The 21,187-nt window shown below is 55.4% G+C and overlaps 2 protein-coding genes across 4 annotated transcripts; one reads left to right on the top strand and one right to left on the bottom strand.

Moving 5' to 3' along the window:
• The first annotated feature begins 3,644 nt into the window (after positions 1–3,644).
• REC8 (REC8 meiotic recombination protein) lies at positions 3,645–12,302 on the top strand. 2 transcript variants are annotated; one of them, XM_004054988.5, is made up of 20 exons: positions 3,645–4,432; positions 4,534–4,675; positions 4,779–4,847; positions 4,965–5,107; positions 5,192–5,264; positions 5,357–5,477; positions 7,601–7,682; positions 8,881–8,960; positions 9,202–9,283; positions 9,414–9,444; positions 9,526–9,602; positions 9,770–9,819; positions 10,152–10,283; positions 10,654–10,720; positions 10,825–10,964; positions 11,133–11,181; positions 11,445–11,511; positions 11,643–11,774; positions 11,848–11,954; positions 12,058–12,302. In XM_004054988.5, exons 2-20 carry the CDS (start codon positions 4,620–4,622, stop codon positions 12,141–12,143), a joined length of 1,644 nt encoding a protein of 547 aa, XP_004055036.3. In that variant the 5' UTR covers positions 3,645–4,432; positions 4,534–4,619; the 3' UTR covers positions 12,144–12,302. The 2 variants fall into 2 exon arrangements, with proteins under 2 accessions (XP_004055036.3, XP_063553813.1); XM_063697743.1 differs by having other exon boundaries at positions 3,645–4,675.
• On the bottom strand, positions 12,267–20,967 carry IPO4 (importin 4). 2 transcript variants are annotated; one of them, XM_004054986.5, is made up of 30 exons: positions 20,764–20,967; positions 20,597–20,683; positions 20,389–20,468; positions 20,261–20,302; positions 19,713–19,842; positions 19,446–19,625; positions 19,131–19,196; positions 18,924–19,025; positions 18,754–18,837; positions 18,333–18,497; positions 18,175–18,228; positions 17,908–18,017; positions 17,506–17,614; positions 17,230–17,359; positions 16,914–17,027; positions 16,697–16,810; positions 16,345–16,465; positions 16,045–16,156; positions 15,830–15,945; positions 15,637–15,714; positions 15,503–15,560; positions 15,297–15,402; positions 15,023–15,216; positions 14,838–14,888; positions 14,324–14,449; positions 14,001–14,209; positions 13,757–13,889; positions 13,559–13,663; positions 12,737–12,806; positions 12,267–12,620 (listed from the first exon to the last, which is right to left on the bottom strand). In XM_004054986.5, the coding sequence occupies exons 1-30, from the start codon at positions 20,830–20,832 to the stop codon at positions 12,490–12,492; spliced, it is 3,246 nt and encodes a 1,081-aa protein (XP_004055034.2). In that variant the 5' UTR covers positions 20,833–20,967; the 3' UTR covers positions 12,267–12,489. The 2 variants fall into 2 exon arrangements, with proteins under 2 accessions (XP_004055034.2, XP_055218275.1); XM_055362300.2 differs by lacking the exon at positions 14,838–14,888 and having other exon boundaries at positions 20,764–20,919.
• Between the last annotated feature and the right edge of the window lie 220 nt (positions 20,968–21,187).

Below are 21,187 nucleotides of genomic sequence, written 5' to 3'. Positions count from 1 at the left end.
GATGAAATCCTTCCTGGACCTTCTTTGTACAAGGTCTAAATTATCTCCTTGACTTCCATTTTATTTTAATTATTTTGATTAAAAACAAAAACTTGGCTGGGCGTTGTGGCTCACACCTGGAATCCCAGTAATTTGAGAGGCTGAGGTGGGTGGATCACCTGAGGTCAGGAGTTCGAGACCAGTCTGGCCAACATGGTGAAACCCCGTCTCTACTAAAAATGCAAAAAATTAGCCAGGCGTGGTGGTGGACACCTGTAATCCCAGCTACTTGGGAGCCTGAGGCAGGAGAATCGCTTAAACCCAGGAGGCGGAGGTTGCAGTGAGCCGAGATTGCACCACTGCACTCGAGCCTGGGCAACAAGAGCAAAACTACATCTCAAAAAAAAAAATTTTTTTTTCGGCTGGGCGTGGTGGTTTATGTCTGTAATCCTGGCACTTTGGGAGATCGAAGTGAGAAGACTGCCTTAGCCCAGGAGTTTGAGACTAGCCTGGGTGACATAGTGAAACCCTACCTCTACAAAAAATTCTTTTTTTTTTTTTGAGACAGAGTCTCACTCTGTCGCCCAGGCTGGAGTGCGGTAGTGCAGTCTTGGCTCACTGCAACCTCCACCTCCTGGGTTCAAGTGATCCTCCTGCCTCAGCCTTCTGAGTATCTGGGATTACAGGTGCGCACCGCCATGCCAGGCTAATTTTTGTATTTTTAGTAGAGACAGGGTTTCACCATGTTGGCCAGGCTGGTCTCGAACTCCTGACTTCAGATGATCTACCCACCTCAGCTTCCCAAAGTGCTGGGATTACAGGCGTGAGCCACTGCACCTGGCTCCCCAAAATTCTTAAAAATTAGCCAGGTGAGGCCAGGCATGGTGGCTCACACCTGTAATCCTTGCACTTTGGAAGGCCCAGGTGGGTGGATCACTTGAGGTCAGAAGTTCGAGACCAGCCTGACCAACATGGTGAAACCCCATCTCTACTAAAAATATAAAAAAAATCAGCTGGGCATGGTGGCACATGCCTATAATCCCAGCTACTTGGGAGGCTGAGGCAGGAGAATCACTTGAACCCAGGAGGCAAGAGGTTGCAGTGAGCCAAGATCGTGCCATTGCATTCCAAGCCTGGGCATCAAGAGCGAAACTCCATCTCAAAAAAAAAAGTGGGGGAAAAAAAAAAAGCCAGGTGTGGTGGTGTGTGCCTATAGTCCCAACTACTTGACCTCCTAAAGTGCTGGGATTACAGGTGTGAGCTACTATACCTGGCCTCCTTCCATTTTCTATCATACCCCACATCCAATTCATCAGCAAATCCTGTCGCTCGCTATTCCTTCAATATGTATTCAGGGTCTGACCACTTCTCTTTTTCCATCAGCCACACTTTGGAACAAACTACCACCATCTCTCATGTCTCCTCCTCTGCTTCCTTCACATCTGTTTCCACACGTGTCTACCTTAAGCTATTCTCAACACAGTAGAGATTCTTTTCACATGTAATTCTGATCATGTCACTCCTCTGCTCAGAACCTTCCACTGGGTCCCAAATCACCCAGGGTAAAAGCCCAAATCCCCATAAGGACCTCTGAGGTCCTGTGATGCGACCCTACCCTCCTCTCTCTCTCTCGCCCCTTGCCATTCTTCCCCTGTCACTTTGCTCCAGGCTCCTTGAACCCACCAAACACATTTCTACCTCAGGGTCTTTGCATTTGCTGGTTCTTTTGTCTAAATTACTCTTCCTTCAGGTAGGCACATGACTTACCCACTTTCTTCAAATTTTATCTCTTAAGAGAGGGGGCAAGGCTTCCCTGAGTACCCTCCCTAAACAGCAGCCATCATTATTCTATCCTCCTATGCTGCCTCATTTTCTTCATAGCACTTACGGCCACTTCATGTATTTCTTTTTTTCTTTCTTTCTTTTTTTTTTTTTTTTGACAGAATCGCCCATGCTGGAGCACAGCGGTGCAATCATGGCTCACTGCAGCCTCGACCTTCGGCTCAATCGATCCTCCTATCTCAGCCTTCTGAGTAGCTGTGACTATAGGCATGTAATTTGAGAGGCCGAGGCGGGTGTCACCTGAGGTCAGGAGTTTGAGACCAGCCTGGCCAACATGGTGAAACCCTGTCTCTACTAAAAATACAAAAAAATTAGCCACGCATAGTGGCACACGCCTGTAGTCCCAGCTACTCAGGAGGCTTAGGTAGGAGAATTGCTTGAACCCAGGAGGCGGAGGTTGCACTGAGCCAAGACGGTCCATTGCACTCCAGCCTGGGCAACGAGCAAAATTCCATCTCAGAAAAAAAAAAAAAAAAGCTCCCAAATTGAAGGGGACTTTAAGAAGATAGGGTCAGCTCAGCTGCAGTAAGATATAAGTCTCAGGAAGAAGCATGCCCTGGAGTCAAGGCAGAGAAGGGCATTCTAGGCCAAAGAAATGGCTGTGCAAAGGTAGGAGGCATAGGGACAAGGGTTATTTGTTATTACAACTGTACCTCTTAAATTTACACAAATAATTGTTTGAGAATATGGCTTTTCCAGGCTAGGAAGTTGTGCTGCATCCAAAAATGCTAAAGTCTATTTCAGCCGGGAGAACACTGACAGCTGGGAAAGGACCACACGTGGCGTGCCCATAACCTAAGTTGTTCAGATTTAGGAAGTGACCCCAGTAAGTCCTTTCGGAGTTTCGTGTAAGATTGACTTCTTCAGCTGGGGGCGGTGGCTCACGCCTGTAATCCCAGCACTTTGGGAGGCCAAGGCGGGCAGATCACCTGAGGTCAGGAGTTCGAGACCAGCCTGGCCAACATGGTGAAACCCCTGTCTCTACTAAAAAATACAAAATTTAGCCAGGTGTGGTGGTGGGCGCCTGTAATCCCAGCTACTCGGGAGCCTGAGGCAGGAGAATCCCTTGCACCGGGGAGGCGGAGGCTGCAATGAGCTGAGACTGCGCCACTGCACTCCAGCCTGGGTGACAGAGGGAAACTCCATCTCAAAAAGAAAAGAAACCAGCCTGGCCAACATAGTGAAATCCCGTCTCTTCTAAAAATGCAAAAATTAGTTGGGTGTGATGGAGGGCGCCTGTAATCCCAGCTACTCAGGAGGCCGAGACACGAGAATCGCTTGAACCTGAGGGGATGGGGGGCAGAGGATGCAGTGAGCCGAGATTGCCGAGATAGCGCCACTGCATTCCAGCCTGGGCAACAGTGAGAGCCTCCATCTCAAAAAAAAAAATAAAATAAATAAAAAAAAAAAAAATTGACTTCTTCCTCATTGACCTGTGGTGGCTCCAAGGCCATCAAAAAAAAAAAAAAAAAAAAAAAAATGGACTTCTTCCTCATTGACCTGTGGTGGCTCCAAGGCCATCATCTCACAGCCTTTTTTTTTTTTTTTGAGACGGAGTCTTGCTCCCTTGCCCAGGCTGGAGTGGAGCTGCACGATCTCGGCTCACTGCAACCTCCGCCTCCCAGGTTCAAGCATTCTCCTGCCTCAGCCTCCTGAGTAGCTGGGATTACAGGCGCGTGCCACCACGCCCAGCTAACTTTTGCATTTTTAGTAGAGACGGGGTTTCACCATGTTGGTCAGGCTGGACTCGAACTCCTAACCTCATGATCCGCCCGCCTCGGCCTCCCAAAGTGCTAGGATTACAGGCGTGAGCCACTGCGCCCGGCCTCATCTCATATCTTTCTTCCTCTGCAGCACACGACACGCCCTAGTTGGAAACAAAGTCGGAGTTTGTGGATTGGGGGAAGGGCGGGGTCTAACCTCAGGTCAGGCGCCGTGCAAGGTACATCTTGGCACCCGGAAGAGGCCCAGTACAGTTGCCCCCGAGGTGACCCGACCTCCCCTACCAATTGAGGAGCCCTTGTTGCCAGGCTTGCGGCGGGGGAGCGGCGGGGGAGCGACGGGGATGCGCTCATTGGTCAAGGAAGGGGCGCCTGTTACTAGAGGCGAGAACCGGAGCCCATTGGTCGGAACACCTCACAATGGACCCCAGCGGCGCGCAGAATCCTTATGATTGGTTTGCTGGCTGCCTCGGGAGACCCTGTTGCCAGGATACTTGGCGTTCCCGACCCGACCCCCGTTCCCCATTGGCTGTCAGGGCAAAAGCCGCCATCTAATGAGGAGCGAGGTGCGGTGCTGCGAAGCGCTCGCTTCCCGCGGTGCGATCTAGTCCTGCAGTAGGAGGCCCGGGGCCACACCGCGGCCGCCCAAGCCAGTGCAAGGCCCAGGGGCCTGACATCGCTCCCAGCGCTCGAGGACCGAGGCCTGCTGTGGAGGACACCGTGCTCCCTCGGGACCTGCTCTGGATTCCGGCCCGGACGTCCCCTTGGAGCTCTGCATCTCCAACCTGGAACCCAACCCAGAAGTCTCAAGTTTGACGCATCACGTGGCGTGCGGATCCACTGAGGGTCCACAGAGAGGGGCGCCCATCTCCTGCGTCTCAGTTATCCTGGTAATTGTGTATCTGCCCATTGTTCGTTGCCTCATTAACTTGGCTTTCTAGGTGCACCCACCTTGCCACCAGAGAAGTCCAAATCCTGACTTCTCTCCAAGGTGTTGGGAATTCTGTGCCCTAAAGAATTCCGACTCAGATCCGAACGGGGATCTGGTGGAATCGAGGGTGAAAGACCAGAGGGACAATGTTCTACTATCCTAACGTGCTTCAGCGCCACACCGGCTGCTTTGCCACCATCTGGTAAGGGCGGGGCCCGTTGGCGCGCGATGACGGACGCTGCCCGGGATCCCAGCCTGACAGCTCCCCTCCATCCCCATTCTCCCACCTTCCCTACCCACTTCAGGCTGGCGGCGACTCGCGGCAGCCGGTTGGTGAAGCGCGAATACCTGAGGGTGAATGTGGTGAAGACCTGGTAAGGCCCAGAAAAGGGAAGGAGGGCCTGGTGCGGGGGGTGAGTTAGGGGATGGGGTGGCCAAGACTGTGGGCCCACTCCTGGACGCAGCGGTAATCAGGGCGCATTGTTCCCCAGTGAGGAAATCCTCAATTACGTGCTGGTACGAGTGCAACCCCCGCAGCCCGGCCTGCCGCGGCCCCGCTTCTCCCTCTATCTCTCAGCCCAACTTCAGATCGGTGTGATCCGCGTCTATTCTCAACAATGCCAGTACCTCGTGGGTAAGGCTGGGAACCCTCAAAGGTGGGGCGGGCTGAGCAGCTGTCTGCTAAGCTGGCTGTCTACCTCGTCCTCCCTGCCCACAGAGGACATCCAGCACATCTTGGAGCGCCTCCACCGTGCCCAGCTGCAGATCCGAATAGATATGGAGGCTGAGCTGTGAGTGTGCCCTGGGCCTTTGATGGAACACCTGCTAGCTTGGCCTCAGCCTAGCTCAGCCTCAGTCCTTCACAGCCTACATTCTCTCCCAGACCCAGCCTGCTGCTTCCTAACCACCTGGCCATGATGGAGACCCTAGAAGATGCTCCAGATCCCTTTTTTGGGATGATGTCTGTGGATCCCAGACTTCCTAGTCCTTTCGATATCCCTCAGGTAGGGCTCATTCCCCAAGACTTGTGAATTGGCAATGCAGAAGGGGAGTGCTGTCCCTGTGTCACTCTGACATTGGGATTGGGGAAGGAAGCTTACCACAGCTCTCTCCCACAGGAGATGGTCAGGGGGACGGCCAAGGTTGACCCATCCAGGCGAAGCCCCCTGTACTTACCTACTCAGGGCCAATCTGATCAGACGGTTTCCCCACTGGAGGCAGCTCTTGTCCCCACTTGTCTCCACACTGTTTTCACTGCCGAGGCCCTAATCCAGGCTCTCATCTCTCTGCACTGGGCTTTCTTACCCCTGTCCTCCTCCATCTATTCCCAATACTCCTACAGCTTAATGTCACCCCCTTCCTTGGTTCCCCATTTGAACAGTGGCTCCTGCTGCAAACAGATTACTAGCATTTGGGGCTCTCCATGCCCCATTTCTTTCTTTTTTTATTTTACTACTATTATTATTTTTGAGACAGGATCTTGCTCTGTGGCCCAGGCTGGAGTGCAGTGGCACGATCTCAGCTTACTGCAACCTCTGCCTCCCCAGTTCAAGCGATTCTCCTGCCTCAGCCTCCCGAGTAGCTGGAACTACAGGCATTTGCCACCATGCCCAACTGATTTTGTATTTTTAGTTGAGACAGGGTTTCACCATGCTGGCCAGGCTGGTTTCGAACCCCTGACCTCATGATCCGCCCGTCTCCTCCTCCTGAAGTGCTGGGATTACAGACATGAGCCACAGAGCCTGGCCCAATTTTTTTAGGGTTTCGCCATATTGGCCAGGCTGGTCTCGAACTCCAGACCTCAGGTGATCCACCCACCCTGGCTTTCCAAAGTGCTAGGATTACAGGCGTGAGCCATCGCGCTGGCCTATTATTATTATATTTTGAGATGGAGTCTCTGTCACCCAGGCTGGAGTACAGTGGCATGATCTTGGCTCACTTCAACCTCCGCTTCCTCTGGTCAAGCGATTCTCCTGCCTCGGCCTCCCGAATAGCTGGGATTACAGATGCCTGCCACCATGCCCGGCTAATTTTTGTATCTTTAGTAGAGATGGAGTTTCATCATGTTGGTCAGGCTGGTCTTGAACTCCTGATCTCAGGCACTCCACCCGCCTCGGCCTCCCAAAGTGCTGGGATTACAGGTGTGAACCACCGTGCCCGGCACATACCCCAGTTTAGAACTAGTCATCCTCAGACTTCTCTCTCAGTCCTCTGGGCATCTGTGGCTCCTAAACACTAGTTTGGCCCTTATGCCTCAATGATGCCACATTCACATCTTTGCTTGTACTGTTTCCCTAGCCCATAATGGTCACCCCTAATCCTCTACAAGTCGGGTTCTACTATTCTTACAGACCTGGCTCAAATGCTGCCCTTCTCTATGAAATATTTATCCCAGTCTTAGCCGGAACCAAATGCAGTTTGGGAACTCAGCACTTTGCCAGGGCCTTGTTTTACCCTTTGCCTTGACTCTTGTGGGGTTACATACAACCTTGTCTCCCCACTAGACTTCCTTAAGATCAAGAATCTTTTCTGTTCACCTCTGTCAACCGCAACACTTGCCAAGGATAACGATGCACTGCTGCTGGCACAAATTTTTTTTTTTTTTTTTTGAGACGGAGTCTTGCTCTGTCACCCAGGCTGGAGTGCAGTGGCTCAATCTCAGCTCACTGTAATCTCTGCTTCCCAGGTTCAAGCAATTCTCCTGTCTCTGCCTCTCAAGTAGCTGGCATTACAGGCACTGCTACCAAGCCCGGCTAATTTTTGTATTTTTAGTAGAAATGGGGTTTCACGATGTTGGCCAGGCTGGTCTCGAACTCCTGACATCAAGTGATCCACCCACCTCAGCCTCCCAAAGTGCTGGGATTACAGACATGAGCCACCGAGCCCGGCCTTCTTGCACAAATTGATGAGGGCTAGATAACTGGGGTGCGGGTTGGGGAGGGAGGTGAGAACAGGAACTGAGGAAAGAAGGCCAGATGGCGGGTGAGTTTACTGCAAGCTGATGTCAATGCAACAATAATTAGGCATAAAAGGAGATTACCGTGCATTGTTGAAGAAGGCTGTGAAAAGTGGGAAAGCAGGGGGCTGAAGCTGAACCCTATCTTTTGTTTCCAATCCCTCTCCAAAGATTCGACACCTCTTAGAGGCTGCAATCCCAGAGAGAGTTGAAGAGATCCCTCCTGAAGTCCCTACAGAGCCCAGGGAGCCAGGTCAGCAGAGAGAACCTTCTTTCTGGTGAGAGGCAGAGGCAGGCCCAAGAGCTGTAGAAATGACCATTTTTGAGCTTAAGAGCCAGGCCTTGTGAGGGGCCCTCTTTTTTTTTTTTTTCGAGGCAGAGTCTCACTCTGTTGCCCAGGCTACAGTGCAGTGGCACGATCTCGGCTCACTGCAAGCAATTGTCCCGCCTCAGCCTCCCTAGTAGCTGGGATTACAGATGTGCACTACCATGCCCGGCGAATTTTTGTATTTTTAGTAAAGATGGGGTTTCGCCATGTTGGCCAGGCTGGTCTTAAACTCCTGACCTCAGGTGATCCACCCGCCTCGGCCTCCCAAAGTGCTAGGATTACAGGTGTGAGCCACCGTGCCTGGTGAGGGGCATTTTATGTGTGTAACCTCATCAGTACCTCACAAGAGTCCTCTGAGGTCAGATTTCTTATCCTTTTTTTTTTTTTTGAGAGATGGGGTATCACTCTCTAGCCCAGGCTGGAGTACAGTGGTGCACTTTAGGCTCACTGCAACCTCCGCCTCCCGGATTCAAGCAATTCTCCTTCCTAGTAGCTGGGATTACAGGCATGCACCACCACGCCCAGCTAATTTTCGTATTTTTAGTAGAGATGGGTTTTTGCCATGTTGGCCAGGCTGGTCTCAAACTTCTGACCTCAGTTGATCCACCCACCTCAGCCTCCCAAAGTGCTGGGATTACAGGTGTGAGCCACCACACTCGGCTTTTTTTTTTTTTCTTTTTTTCCCAGGCTGGAGTGGAGTGGTATGATGATCATAGGTCACTGCAGCCTTGACCTCCAGGGCTCAAGCAATCCTCCCACCTCAGCCTCCAGAGTAGCTGGGACCACAGGGATAAGCCACCACACCTGGCTAGTTTTTAAATTTTTTGTAGAGACAGGGTCTCGCTATGTTGCCCAGGCTGGCCTCAAACTCCCGGGCTCAAGCGATCCAAAGTGTTGGGATTACAGGTGTGAGCCACTTCGCCCAGCCTCCCCACTTTACCGATGAGGAAAGTGAGGCTCACAGTGGTTAAGCAGTGTATCCAGGGTCAGGATGCCAGAGATTAGCCTGGGTCTGATTAGAATCCAGGTTACCTTGACTTCAGAGTCCATGCTTTTCCTTAACTGCATGGCTGTGGGAATTTGGAAAGAAGCAAAGAGGCTGGTGACTCTCCTGTCCCTCCAGAGAGGATTCCGGTCACTGTGCTGCCACCTGAGGCCATCACGATCCCGGAGGCAGAGCCCATACGGATGCTGGAGATTGAGGTGAGTTGTCCCCTGCACACAGGGCCTGAGGTCCAGCCCCCTTGCATGTACTTCTCTCTGTCCCCAGAGTCCTGCCTTTTCTGTCTCCATTTCCCTATTCTCTGTCCCTGGCACTTGAGCACCCAGTGGCTTCCTTGAACCTGGCCCTGTGGCATGCCTCTGGGATCCACTCTCCTGGATCCACTTGCCTTTTTCAGAAATATTATTGAATCCCCTCCCCTTGCTCTTCCTCTCTGGACAGGGTGAACGGGAGCTCCCAGAGGTCAGCCGCCGAGAACTGGACCTGCTGATCGCAGAGGAAGAAGAAGCTATCTTGTTAGAAAGTAGGTGTCTCCGGTAGCGTAGGGCCCACCTGGAGCTGGATAGTCAGACCCCTGGCGTGGGCATTCTGGGACTGGGCAATGCTCCCATTTCTCTTTTTCTGTCCTCTGAACTCTGATTCTCTCTCCACAGTCCCGCGGCTCCCACCTCCAGCTCCTGCAGAGTAAGGGCAAGAACTCCTAGACCAGGTAGGGTGTCGGTGCTGGGAAGGGTCTCCTCATTTCTCTTGCCCATTTTCCCTCAGGGTGGAAGGAATAGGAGAGGCACTGGGCCCTGAGGAGCTGAGACTGACAGGCTGGGAACCTGGGGCCCTACTCATGGGTGAGTGCCCACCATGCCCCAGGGGCTTTTCTGGGAGTACCTGGATACTGCTGCAGACAAGGGCTTTATATCCCAACTTGCTAAAGGGAGGACCCTGCAGTTTCTTGCCCTGGCATCTGCAAGGGGTAAGGGGCTTATGGGACAGAGCCCCTTGGGTGTTGTTGCAGAGGTGACCCCCCCGGAAGAGCTGCGTCTGCCAGCCCCACCCAGCCCAGAGGTGAGTAGCCTCCCTTCTAATCCTCCTCCTCCTCCTCTTTGCCCTCCCCTGCAAGGACTGCCTCCCCAAGCCCAGGGCCACTGCTAGCTTACAAGGGTCCTTAGTGCAGATGATAAAAGATGCCCCTTTCTACGCCCCATCGTATCTGGCCTACGCTTCCCAGATGGGTACCCTTATGCAAGGTATGAGCTGCTCAAGTGCATGGAGACCCCGCACAAGCCCTCTCCAGGTTCCTCTAGGGGCAGGTGTGGGGTCCTGTTAGCAGTCCACCAGAATGACAGGAAAAGGAGTAATGGGCAGCCTTGCCCCTACCTGCCCTCCCCACTCAACAGAGGAGGCCCCCAGTTCCCCCACCTCCTCGCCGCCGCCGTCGTCGCCGGTTACTGTTCTGGGACAAGGAGACTCAGATCTCCCCGGAGAAATTCCAGGCACAACTGCAAACCAGAGCCCACTGCTGGGAATGTGTGAGTGCAGCCCAGGCTTTGCCGGGGAAGGGAGGGAGGCAGGGATGACCAGGGGCACATGCAGGCTGAGCCTTCCAAACTCCTCAGGTGGGTGGGGGTTGATGAAAAATCTCCTCCATTCTCCAGAAAATGCAGGCGATGTGGGTTTGCACATATACAACTCTTCATGCTCCTTTAGTGACCCACCTGTCATACCCATGAGCACCAGGTTAAAAAGTCCTTCTTTTAGCAATGAGCAGGGCAGGCAGGGTCATGAGCGCAAAAGCTGGGGAAGTCCAAAAGCCCCAGAACAGTGCATTGCAAAGAGGCAAAGGGGCCCTGAGGAATGGCTGCTTTATAATGGGGCTTCTGACCTTCCCCCACCACACAGCCCATGGTGCAGCCTCCCGAGAGGACCATCAGAGGCCCTGCGGAGTTGTTCAGAACCCCAACTCTCTGTAAGAATGGCGGGGGTTGGGCACGAAGTATCCTCAAAACCAATTCCTCATTCCTGGTGCTCCTCACGCCTCAAACCCTGTGCCTACTACCCTCTTGTCCACAGCTGGCTGGCTACCCCCTGAACTACTGGGTCTCTGGACCCATTGTGCCCAGCCACCCCCAAAAGCCCTCAGGCTAGAGCTGCCTGAGGAGGCAGCCGCTGAGGAGGAAAGGAGAAAGATTGAAGCTCCAAGTGAGATTGAGGTAACTGCACCACCTGTTTACTGCATCGCCCCAGTGCCAGAGTCTGCCTGACCAGCTGGCTGCCCTCTCCTGCTATGAGAGCCAACAGCACAGGCTCACTGGCCTTGTGCCTTCTGAGGCCCAAGTCCCAGATGCTTGGGGTCTTAGTTCTACTTCTCCCATCCCCAGGTCCCGAGGGAAGCCCTGGAGCCCAGTGTTCCCCTTATGGTGTCTTTAGGTAAGCACCCAGAGAAGAGGCGCAGTGGGACCACACCCTAACCACTGTCCCAGGAAACTAGTATCCCAACTGCTGAAGCTGTTTTATGAGTGAAGGCGTGTGTGTGTGACATAAGGAAGCAAGGACTGGTCCTCCTCAGCTCTCCCACCTATGTGCTTTTAACAAGTCACCGCACGGCTCTGCCATCTACTTACACCAGGTGGCCACAAGGCCCTAACTGCCACCCAAGCAGACACTCACTAGCGCCTTTCCTCCCCCAACAGAGATCTCCCTAGAGGCAGCTGAAGAGGAGAAGACCCGCATCAGCCTCATCCCACCAGAAGAACGGTGGTAAGCGGCCAGGCTCTGTGGGAGCCAGGGCCCACAGCCCCTGGCCAGGTGGTGGAAACAGCTGCTGGGATGGGTATGCCCCTTGTCACTGTCACAGCTGCCACCTTCCCTACTTTCTCATGTCCTCCTAGGGCCTGGGCTGAGGTGGAGGCGCCAGAAGCTCCTGCATTGCCCGTGGTGCCTGAACTCCCTGAGGTGCCCATGGAGATGCCTTTGGTGCTGCCCCCAGAGCTCGAGCTGCTCTCACTGGAAGCAGTTCACAGGTACCAGGGAGGTGGCACCTTGATGGGGTGGACCCGGGCTGAAGCCTCTGCTAATGGTTCTTGATCCCTATAGGGCAGTGGCACTGGAGCTGCAGGCTAACAGGGAGCCCGACTTCAGCAGCCTGGTGTCACCTCTCAGCCCCCGCAGGATGGCTGCCCGGGTCTTCTACCTGCTCCTGGGTGAGTGTATGCATGTGTGTGTGTGTATGTGGGGCAGGGACACAGAGACCAGAGGCCCGTACAGGGACTCCCCCGACCTGCCCTCTCCTCCCCTCTTGACCAGTGCTCTCAGCGCAACAGATTCTTCACGTGAAACAAGAAAAGCCATATGGTCGCCTCCTGATCCAGCCGGGGCCCAGGTTCCACTGAGGTTAGAGTCCATTTACAAAGCTGCCAGGAAACCGGCCACTTCTAGTAAACCACGTTGTGCCTCACTGGGTCCTGCTTACCTCATTTCTGAATGTGCATTTCCAGCCTTCTTGCTCTCAGAGCTATTGTTCAAGCAGAAAACAAGCTGCTTTTATTACAGTATGATGTCATGACTCATTTGTAACAGATCCAGCCTCAGGGACAGCCCTGTAAGGCAGCAAGTGGGGCTGGCTCCAAATGGGTATGAGTCTCAGAATCTTTGGTAAGGCAGAACTGAACTGGGCTGAGAGGTGGTCTTAAGGCCTGGGCAGGCTCTATTCTCTCTGGACTGGCTGCAGCCTGCAGTCTAGGAGAGGCCCAGTACAGCCTGGAGCTCCTGAGCCTTGTCAACAGGCAGTGAGCCCAGAGCTGCTTGAAAGCTGTCGGTGTGCTGTTTGGCCAGGAACGTCAGGAGCAGCAACAGTGAGGCCTTGGTGTCTGGGTGGAGAGGGAGGGAGAAAGGTCGGGGCTCCTAAAGCCTCACTGCCCCAGGCCCTCTGAGCCCTGTCACTCCCAGCCTCCCGCAAGCCCCTGCCTATGACTCCTACCCTCACCTGGTGGGATCTTGTTGTCAGCCAGAATGAGGCTGCAGATACGCAGAAGCTCAGGAGCCACATCTATAACCTGTGAGGAAAGAGTGGCTGACTCAGGGCAGCAGCCCCAGACCCCAGGTCTAGGAGGGTGGTCAGGACCAAGGAGTGGCAGAGTCTCTTATCAGGGGGGTAGTTGCACCTGGTACTGATTCACAGGCATCCAAGACAACTATGAACATGAGAAGAACCAATGAAACTTGGTGCTAATGATTTTTTTTGGAGGGAATGGGGGATGTGGGACAAGATGATTAAAGTCATAGCCTCAAGACCTAAAGAAACCCAGACACTCAGGAGCTCCACCTACACAACAGTCTCTAAAGGTATAAGACAAGGGTGACACAAACACTCTGACATGACTCCAAACCTAGCTACTTGGTACAGGCAAAATCTCTTCAGCGAGCAGAGCTGATCTGATTGAAATGTATGGTGTGGTGGCCCAGAGGTACCCTGGGCTCCACAGAGCAGTTTGAAAGGGCCCCGGTTTAGGAAACCAGCCTAGGAAAACTGCAACTTCTGGCTCAGACCAAAGGGTAGAAATGGAGCTTCCTCAGGAAAAATGCTACGTGGAGAGAGGAAGTCCCTCCTGTCCCATCACAGGACTGGCTGCCAATCCTTGCAGACAAATAAGAAATGGTGCAGGGAGTACCAAAAGAACAGCTGAAACTGTCACCTTGCATCAGGTGCAACTGACAGCCTGGAGCTCCCGAGCCTCATCAGCAGACAGTGCCTATCACTGAGTGGAGCGGCACGCTCCCCTCTGAGGGCTGCCAGCAGCAAGGTTACCTGGTCAGGGCTGCTCTGGTACAGGAAGCTGAAGAGGCGCCCAATGGTGACCCACTCCTCCAAGTCCTCCTTCAGTGGCAGGGCATGCAGTAGGGCAGCCAGCACCTGGGCACACAAATGTCTCAGGCCTACCTGCCCTGCCCTCCACCACCCTCCCTCTTCAGCTTCCAAGCCCTGCCTGATGTCTCCCTCCCTCACCTGGGGCTCTGGTTTCCTGGTGGGACTGGCCATCAACAGGCGGGCAAGTGCCCCACAGATGTTGTCACGGACACGATCATGTCGCTCCCGCGCCAGGAGGGGAAAAAGGAGCCCCAGCAGCTTGGGGAAGTGTCTGGTCCACAGTCAAGGAATGGCCACATGCTCAGGTAGACCTTGCCCACCTGCAAGCCCTGGGGACACTCCCCCAACCTCCAGTCCCTCCCGTCCTGCGAGCCAAGGATACTCCTGGGCAGGGTGGCCCCCATGCTCTGCCAGCACGCCCATCCCAAAGATGGCATTGCTTCGCACCTCGGGGTCTGCCTCTCGGGCGGTGCTCAACAGCACAGGGAGCAGCCGAGACACAAACTGGGCTGAGGCAGCACCCAGGCCCTGAATAGTCTCTGCCAAGGTCCCCACTGCAAAGGACTTCTCTGCCACTGTGCAGCCCTGTTTCTGATGGGGGAGAACAGGAAGGAGTACAGATCAGCCTGGGCCAAGGATAAAGGCTGTGGTGGGCACCGGGTGCACGAGGGGACTAGGGCTTGGAGCCAGAAGATGGACACTCACTGTCTTGCACACCAATAATGGCAGGAAACCAGCAAAGAATGGGGCAAAGGAGTCTCCCCCAGCCGCGGCTGCCAGGGCAGGGATGGCCTCTCCAGCATGCTCCAGCAACATGGCGTCGTATTCAGCCTGTGGAGCCAGGTCAGGGGCTGGAGCACCAGGGCCAGCTCGGTGACTGTACACCTCCCTCCCACGCTCTGCCACCAGCTGCAGGGGTCCCTGGGGCTGCCCTTGGTTGATAGGGCTGGCCCCTCTCAAGCTGGGTGTTTCCATGACCCAACTTCTTCCCCTGGCTCTTCTGCTCCTACCTATCACTCCAAGCACACCCCAGTCCACACTGCTCTCCTTCCCTGAACTCCCACTGGCTTAGTGGGATCAGGGTTGTATCCCTCTGGCCATTACCAGTCTCTTTTAGTGGCCCTGGCTGCCCCAGGCCAAGCCCAAATACACTGTCCACCCCTGTCCCTGTGGAGACTGCCTGGACCGCCTGGTCCCAGTTTTTATCCCTGGCTCTCACCTGATCATCATCTTCCTCTTCCTCCTCCTCGTCAGTATCCTGACAGGCTGTCTACAAGAAGTAGCTCAACTTAGCGGAGCTTTCACGCCCCTTCTCTTTTCATGGGGGTAGGGGGGTGGACTTGTAGCCAGTCCCCAACCTAGGCCCGGCACCTCTCCTTCCCGAAGCCCACCTGCCCTGCTCACCTTCCTCTGCAGCACAGCCTTGAGCACGCCACAGAGCTCAGCGAGGCGCCCAGGGGGCTTCAGTGTGAGGGTCCCACAGCTGCGGAGCACCCCTGTCAGGGCCTCCAGCACGGCCATCACCACCTGGCGTTCCCGCTCCCTGTTCACTGCCTGCATGTAGGATGGCACCACTCGGGCCAGGGCAGCCTGCAAAGCTGGGGACATTATTGGCTGAAGCACCAGTCAGGCCCTGCCCCTCCCCAAGAACCCCCAGCCTGGCCCAGCCTCTCCTCACCAGCAGTGTTGGGTTCCGAGGGGCAGCTTTGACAGGCCTTGTGCAGTGCACAGCAAAACTGACCCAGAGCCTCATGGGCTGCCTTTCGCACATTCAGGTGAGGGCACTGCAGGATGAGGAGGGGCGGGATATGTCTGCTGTGTGCACCGTGAACACAGGGCCCCTAGCCTGAGAACCCCACCCACTCCACCCGCCGGCCTGCTCACCTCCAGCAGTTTAAATACTTCTTCAAAGACACTTTCCATGTATGGAAGGAAGGCCACACTACAGAGAGAGACACAGCCATGGGTAAGGGGCCCCCAGGCAGGGTTTTCAGTGCCAGGGAAGGGCGAATGCTCACCTGGTGTTCACAGAGATCTCCCCCATGGCAGCACAGGTGTCTTCCTTCTCATCAAAGAAGGCATTCTCCACGCTGTACCTAGAGTAAGAAGGGGAGGCAGTGGTGATCAGGCACCAAGAGGAGCAGATCCAGCACTAGGCCCTTGTCTAAAACCAAAGTCTAGATTCCTGATCAGAAGAGCACCCCTCCGCACCCTGAGATCTCTGAGTCATCCTCTTCTTCCACATCCTCATCCATGAGCTCCTCTTCTTCTTCCCCATCACTCTCATCGTCAAACAGAAGGAAGGAGCTGCTCCCGTCATACTGAGGCTGGAGCAGAGGCACGGCAAGGACTTTGGCTCAGCTGGGCCCAGGAGATAAATCCCATTGCAGGGCGGGCCTGGCCCAGCCCACCCACCCTTTGCTCACCACAATGCCCTCGGTGGAACGCAGTGACAGCAGCATGAGCGTGGTGATCTGTTCCAAGTGGGGCGCCAGGCCCTCGCCCATCAGACCCGATAAGGCTGCAAATAGGCTGTACCTGGTCAAAGCAGGCAGAAGAAGCTGTAAGGTCCTGCCTGCTACCACCAGGCAGGATGGGGGAGCCCGGGAACACCTGGCTATGGTCCAAACCAGACGACTGGAGTCTGGGGTGGGGATTCCAGTGGGTCCAGTGGGAAGACAGGAGGGGAGGGGACAAGGGCAGAGGCAGGGTGAGGGGTCACTCACGTGCAGCGCCGCAAGTCAGGGTCGTCTACCTGGTCGCAGAGGCCCAGACCCAGCTGGCAGCATTCCTCAGCCAGCGGCCTCATGGGCTCCCCCACTGCTCGTGCCAGCACCCCCAGTGTCTCTGTGGGGGCAAGGGCTCCATTAGCACCAGGAGGTGGAGGTGGGCTACGGGACCAAAGGTGGTGGCTGGGAGGGATTCAGAAATCCCGCCCCACCCCTTGGTACAGCATGAAGAACACCCTTTTGATGAGAAGGAAGACATCCGTGCTCCTGTGGGGGCAATCTGTCAACACCAGGTGAGCACCAGCCCTTTGCTGGCACTGGGAGCCCCACCTGGGAACCTCTCACTCACCCAGGCTCTGGATCTGCACAGGCTGAAGGTCCTCACGGCCTGTTAACAGGAATTCCCGCAGGTGCTCCATGATGGCAGGGAAGTAGGGCAGCAGCGAGGCCTGGGCAGCCGTAGCTGCAGGATGGAAGGACAGAATCAGAGCTGGAGAGGGCAGGGACCACCAGCCACAGGGCCTTTGGGTGAACCCCACATCCCTGCCTCCTGCCTCTCTCCTCACCAATGGCTCCCAGGGCGCTCACAGCCAGCTCCTTGGCCCGGGGACTGCTGGGGTTCCTCAGAAGCTGCAGCATGCATTCCATAAGCTCCGGAAGGTAGGGCTGCACTTTGGGCCCTGTGGGAAAGGATGCTCCTCTACCAACCAACCCAGGTCTGCTACCTGCACGCCCACCTCCCTCCAGGCGGAAACCTCTTTGTGGCACCATCACACCCTTTCCCCTACCACAGGCAGCAATGCAGGGAGATGCACATCCTGTACATTCAGCCAAAGCCGCCGCCTCATCCCCCTTCCCCAAGCTCCCCACTGCCATCACTACCTAGGTTCTCCACAAAATTCTCCAGGGCATAGCAGGCCTTGGCCAGGTGGTGTGTGTGTCCGAGAGGCACCGACTTCAAGTAGGCGAGGAGCAGTGGCATCACCTCCCTTGAACAGCTGCTGATATGGGGCTGGGGGAGGGAGCAAGCAGGGCCTGAGTCAGGTTCACCTGCAGGGCACACACAAGAGTGCTGATGGCAGCAGGGATGCTTGAAGAGATGAAAGGTGAGGGGAAGGGGACATTCAATTGGTGGCTCCCACATTCAGCCTGGTTCACCTGTAGGTTTTCTGAGAACTGGCCCAGGGCAAACAGCGCAGCATTGCGTACAACTTGCGAGGGGTCCTCCAGGCCCTTGCACACGATCTGCAGCAGTGGGGGCAGCAGTCTGGATGGGGCAAACAAGAGGACATAGGCTGAGGAGCTACACCTGAGAGCCCTAGGCTGACCTGTTCTCTTCATTTTCCCTGGAAAAACCAAGGCTTTTCCTGTCACCAGAGGGTGGGCAGCAGCCCCTGGTCCCTGTAGCTGGTAAGCCATGTCATTTATCTTCCAAGCCAGGACACTTTTGATAATGGGGGGAAACGCTATTGATAAATAAGCTTGAACAACAAGTGTAAACCAGGACAGCCATGGTCCTCCCTGTGGGCAACCCTCACCCTGGGACAGGGGAATAGATACCTCTGCCTGATGTGGTCGCCAGCTCCGTCAGACAGCACGGCCAGCACCAGGAGTCCAGCTTTGCGCTGGTATGGGCTCTCGCTCCGCAAGGCCTCTTCCAACATGGGCATCTAGAGAAGCATGTGGCACGCTTCTGAAACCCCAGCAAGAGCCTGCCCATTCCTGTGGCAATAGGCCTTCACACCTCCCAGGGTCTAAACGTCGTTGGCCTCAGGGGACTAGGCACACTTGGAGGTAGGGACACCAGAAGGACAGAGCCACACTTACCAGCTGGGGACAGAGCTTCTCGGGGGGCAGGTGTAGTGCCAGCATGTCCACAACCTGAGATGGGATGGGGAGACTTACTTTGCTTGACTCCATCTCTGCCTCGCCAACGTCCCACAGCCACCTAACACCTTCCCTCTCTGTCCTGCCCCACATCTCACTTGTACAGCGAAATGCTTGGGAGTCTCCCCCATCAGCTCAATCTCCAACTCTTCCTCTTCTGAATCCTGGTCCTCGGGATCCAACTGGCCTGGTGGGGGCTCAGCAGCCATAATGGGGAAAAGGGTGTGCAGCAAGGGTGGCAGGAGACGATTCTTCAGTAAGGCCTTGACAGAGAAGGTGGAATAGTGTCCCTAAGAATCTGCTCCCAGGATGGGCTCACATTAAAAATTCCAGTCTTCCAGGCCATAAGGGGTTCGACAGAAAATTCCCAACCTCCCAGGCAGGAACTGGGGTGAGGCCAGGCCAAGGCTTGAACCCCCACAGTACTTTAGATACCCTGAGATGGACCGAAAGCCCCAGGAGTGAGACTAAGGGTGGAGATGGGGGTGGGGTGATGTGTGTCAATGGGCACTCACTTACCTTGCTCTTGACTTTGACCAAGAAAGTGAGGCAGCAGAGAATACGTACGCGTATCGCATTGCCCAGGGCCACATTTCTAGCCACCTGTCCACAGAATAATAAAAATCAGCGACAGGGAAGGAAAGTCCCAGCAGAGCATGTAGCAGGGGCCATGTCCACTCCAGGCTCACCTCCAGGCAGAATGTGAGGACTTCAGAGAGGTAGGGGGTGATGACTGGCACCTCTGACTCCAACAGTTCATCCAAAGCCTCAAGGGCCTCACAGGCCTTTGCCTGACAGACAAACAAGGCACAAGGTTACCATGTTCTTCTTCAGTGGGCCGAACTGGACACTTCTGCACTCTCCTTCCAACAGAGCTCCTGCCCACCTGTCCTCACCTCATCTATGGGGATCAGAGTCTGCACGGCCATGATCAGCTTGGGCACCAACATCCGAGCGAGAGGCTGAGGGACACATCACAGAGAGCATGATGCAGCCCAATCTCACACCCCAGCAGCTGGCAGCTTCCTCACAGCCTGAATTGCGAGGAGGAGCCCAGGCATAACAGCCAGGCCCACCTACAGCATCCCCTCTCAATTGTCAGGAAGGGCCACAGGCAGGTAAAGAATCCAAAGCAGCTTTGTAACTTTTACGGGTGAGGACATGAAGGCATGAGGAAAGCGAGTCAAAGATAACGAGGGCCCACATCTCACCACATCTTCAGCGCTGAGGTAGGGAGCCATGGTGGTCAGAGTGCGCAGGGAGTAGAAGAGCAGCCCAGGAGAGCCCACCTCACCAAGAGTCTCGTTCAGAAGCCGAAGAAGCTCCCGGTGGTGGGGTTGGAAGGCCTCGGGCCGGGAGGTCACCACCACACTTAGCAGCAAAAGCCCCATCTGTCCAAGAATAGAGGATGGGAGAGCAAGCTTACAAGGTCTATCCAGCCTCTCAGGCCCTCCCTCCTGCCAACCATGTGATGGTACCTCTCTCTCTGGGCTGTGGGGGCTGTGGGTACTGTGCTGAAGCAGCTGCAAAAGCTGTGGCCAGGCCTCCAGGCCTTCCTTTCGAAAAATGGTGGCTGAGAGCTGGGCCAGGCTGAGGCTCACACAGTGCCTGCAAACGGAGAGATCTCCTCCAATCACCCTTCAATACCTTCCTCTGCACACAGTGGCCAGGCTCAATGGGGCAGCCAGGAGAGAAACTTTCAGGAGGTGTGGGCACAGGGTCTTTGCCAAGTTGGGACACATGAGACAGCAGCTCAGAGGGAGCCCAACAGCACTGCGGGCATGTAATCTGGTAAGTTCAGTCTAACTTAGCCTGAATTTCAGTCTTATTCTTCTGACTTGGGTTTGGCAGATCATCATCACCCTTCCTCAAGAACTTTAGTCTTCAAAACAGCCTTAAAATCCTCACTCCACCTTGTGTCTAGAACTGAAGTCCCTGCCCCACAAGTCCCAGCCTGGAGCTGAAAAGGAAGGCAGAAACCTAGACAAAGTCGTAAAGATCCCGAGAGAAGGGGGTAGGTACTTACTCTGTTTCTCTCTGCAGGGCCGTCAGGATCAGGGACTTGAGGCTGGAACACAGGTGGCAGGTGTTTGGTACCCAGCCTGCCCAAGAAAAGTCTCCGCCTGGCCCCGCCCCACCCCAGGCCCAGCCCACCTCTCCCGTTGCTCCGCCGCCAGCCGTCGCCAGCGGGTGTTCAGTCGTCTGCGGGTCAGCACGGCCGCAAACTGGCGGATCTAGGACGAGGAAGCAAGCACGTGGGGGTCCGGGCAGGAAGATGCTGAGCGGACCGCAGTGGGCGGATATTGGGGCTTGACCGGTGGCGTACAGTGGGAAGCTCGGAGGGGAGAGTCAGGGGTCTCACCTGGGGGTCGGCCGCCGAGGCTAGCAGGTCGCAGAGAGCCGGCAAAGCGGCGGGGGCCCGAAGAACGATCTGGAGCTGTTCCGTGGCCTGGGGGGAAGCTAGGGGTGAGAGTCGGGCCTTTCCCGCAACCTCCCGCTCGCCCTGGCCCGCTTACGCCTGCTCCGTACCCGACGGATGCGCTCGGTGTCCGGTAGCAGCAGCTCCCGTAGGAGCTGCTCTAGCCCGGCTGGCTCCATGGCAGCAGCTGAGCCGCCGCTACTGGGCCGAAAAGGGGAGGGGGAGGGACAGCACGTGGAGGTTCTGACACCCACTTCCGGCGGAAAGGGCGTTGCTGCACGCCCCGCGGGTTGCCAAGGTGATTCAATTCGCTTCCCACAAAGAGGTCCGGCTCCTCCACTTCCGTTAGGCTGAGCACCGGCTGAATCGCGGAAACCCGACTCTGGCAATGTAGGTTCCCCACGCCGGGAGTTCCCAAGCTGGGTTGGAGAACTCGAGCTTCGGGCATTCAGTGGCCAGCTCGGCTTTATTAAGGACCGTGCCCTTAACAGCAGGGCTCGAGTTCCTATATCCAGACCAAAACCTCCAACTACA

The sequence above is a fragment of the Gorilla gorilla genome, chromosome 15 (assembly GCF_029281585.2).
Source record: "Gorilla gorilla gorilla isolate KB3781 chromosome 15, NHGRI_mGorGor1-v2.1_pri, whole genome shotgun sequence".
In the NCBI taxonomy this organism is placed as follows: Eukaryota; Metazoa; Chordata; class Mammalia; order Primates; family Hominidae; genus Gorilla; species Gorilla gorilla.
This window is presented reverse-complemented; position numbering and strand designations above follow the sequence as displayed.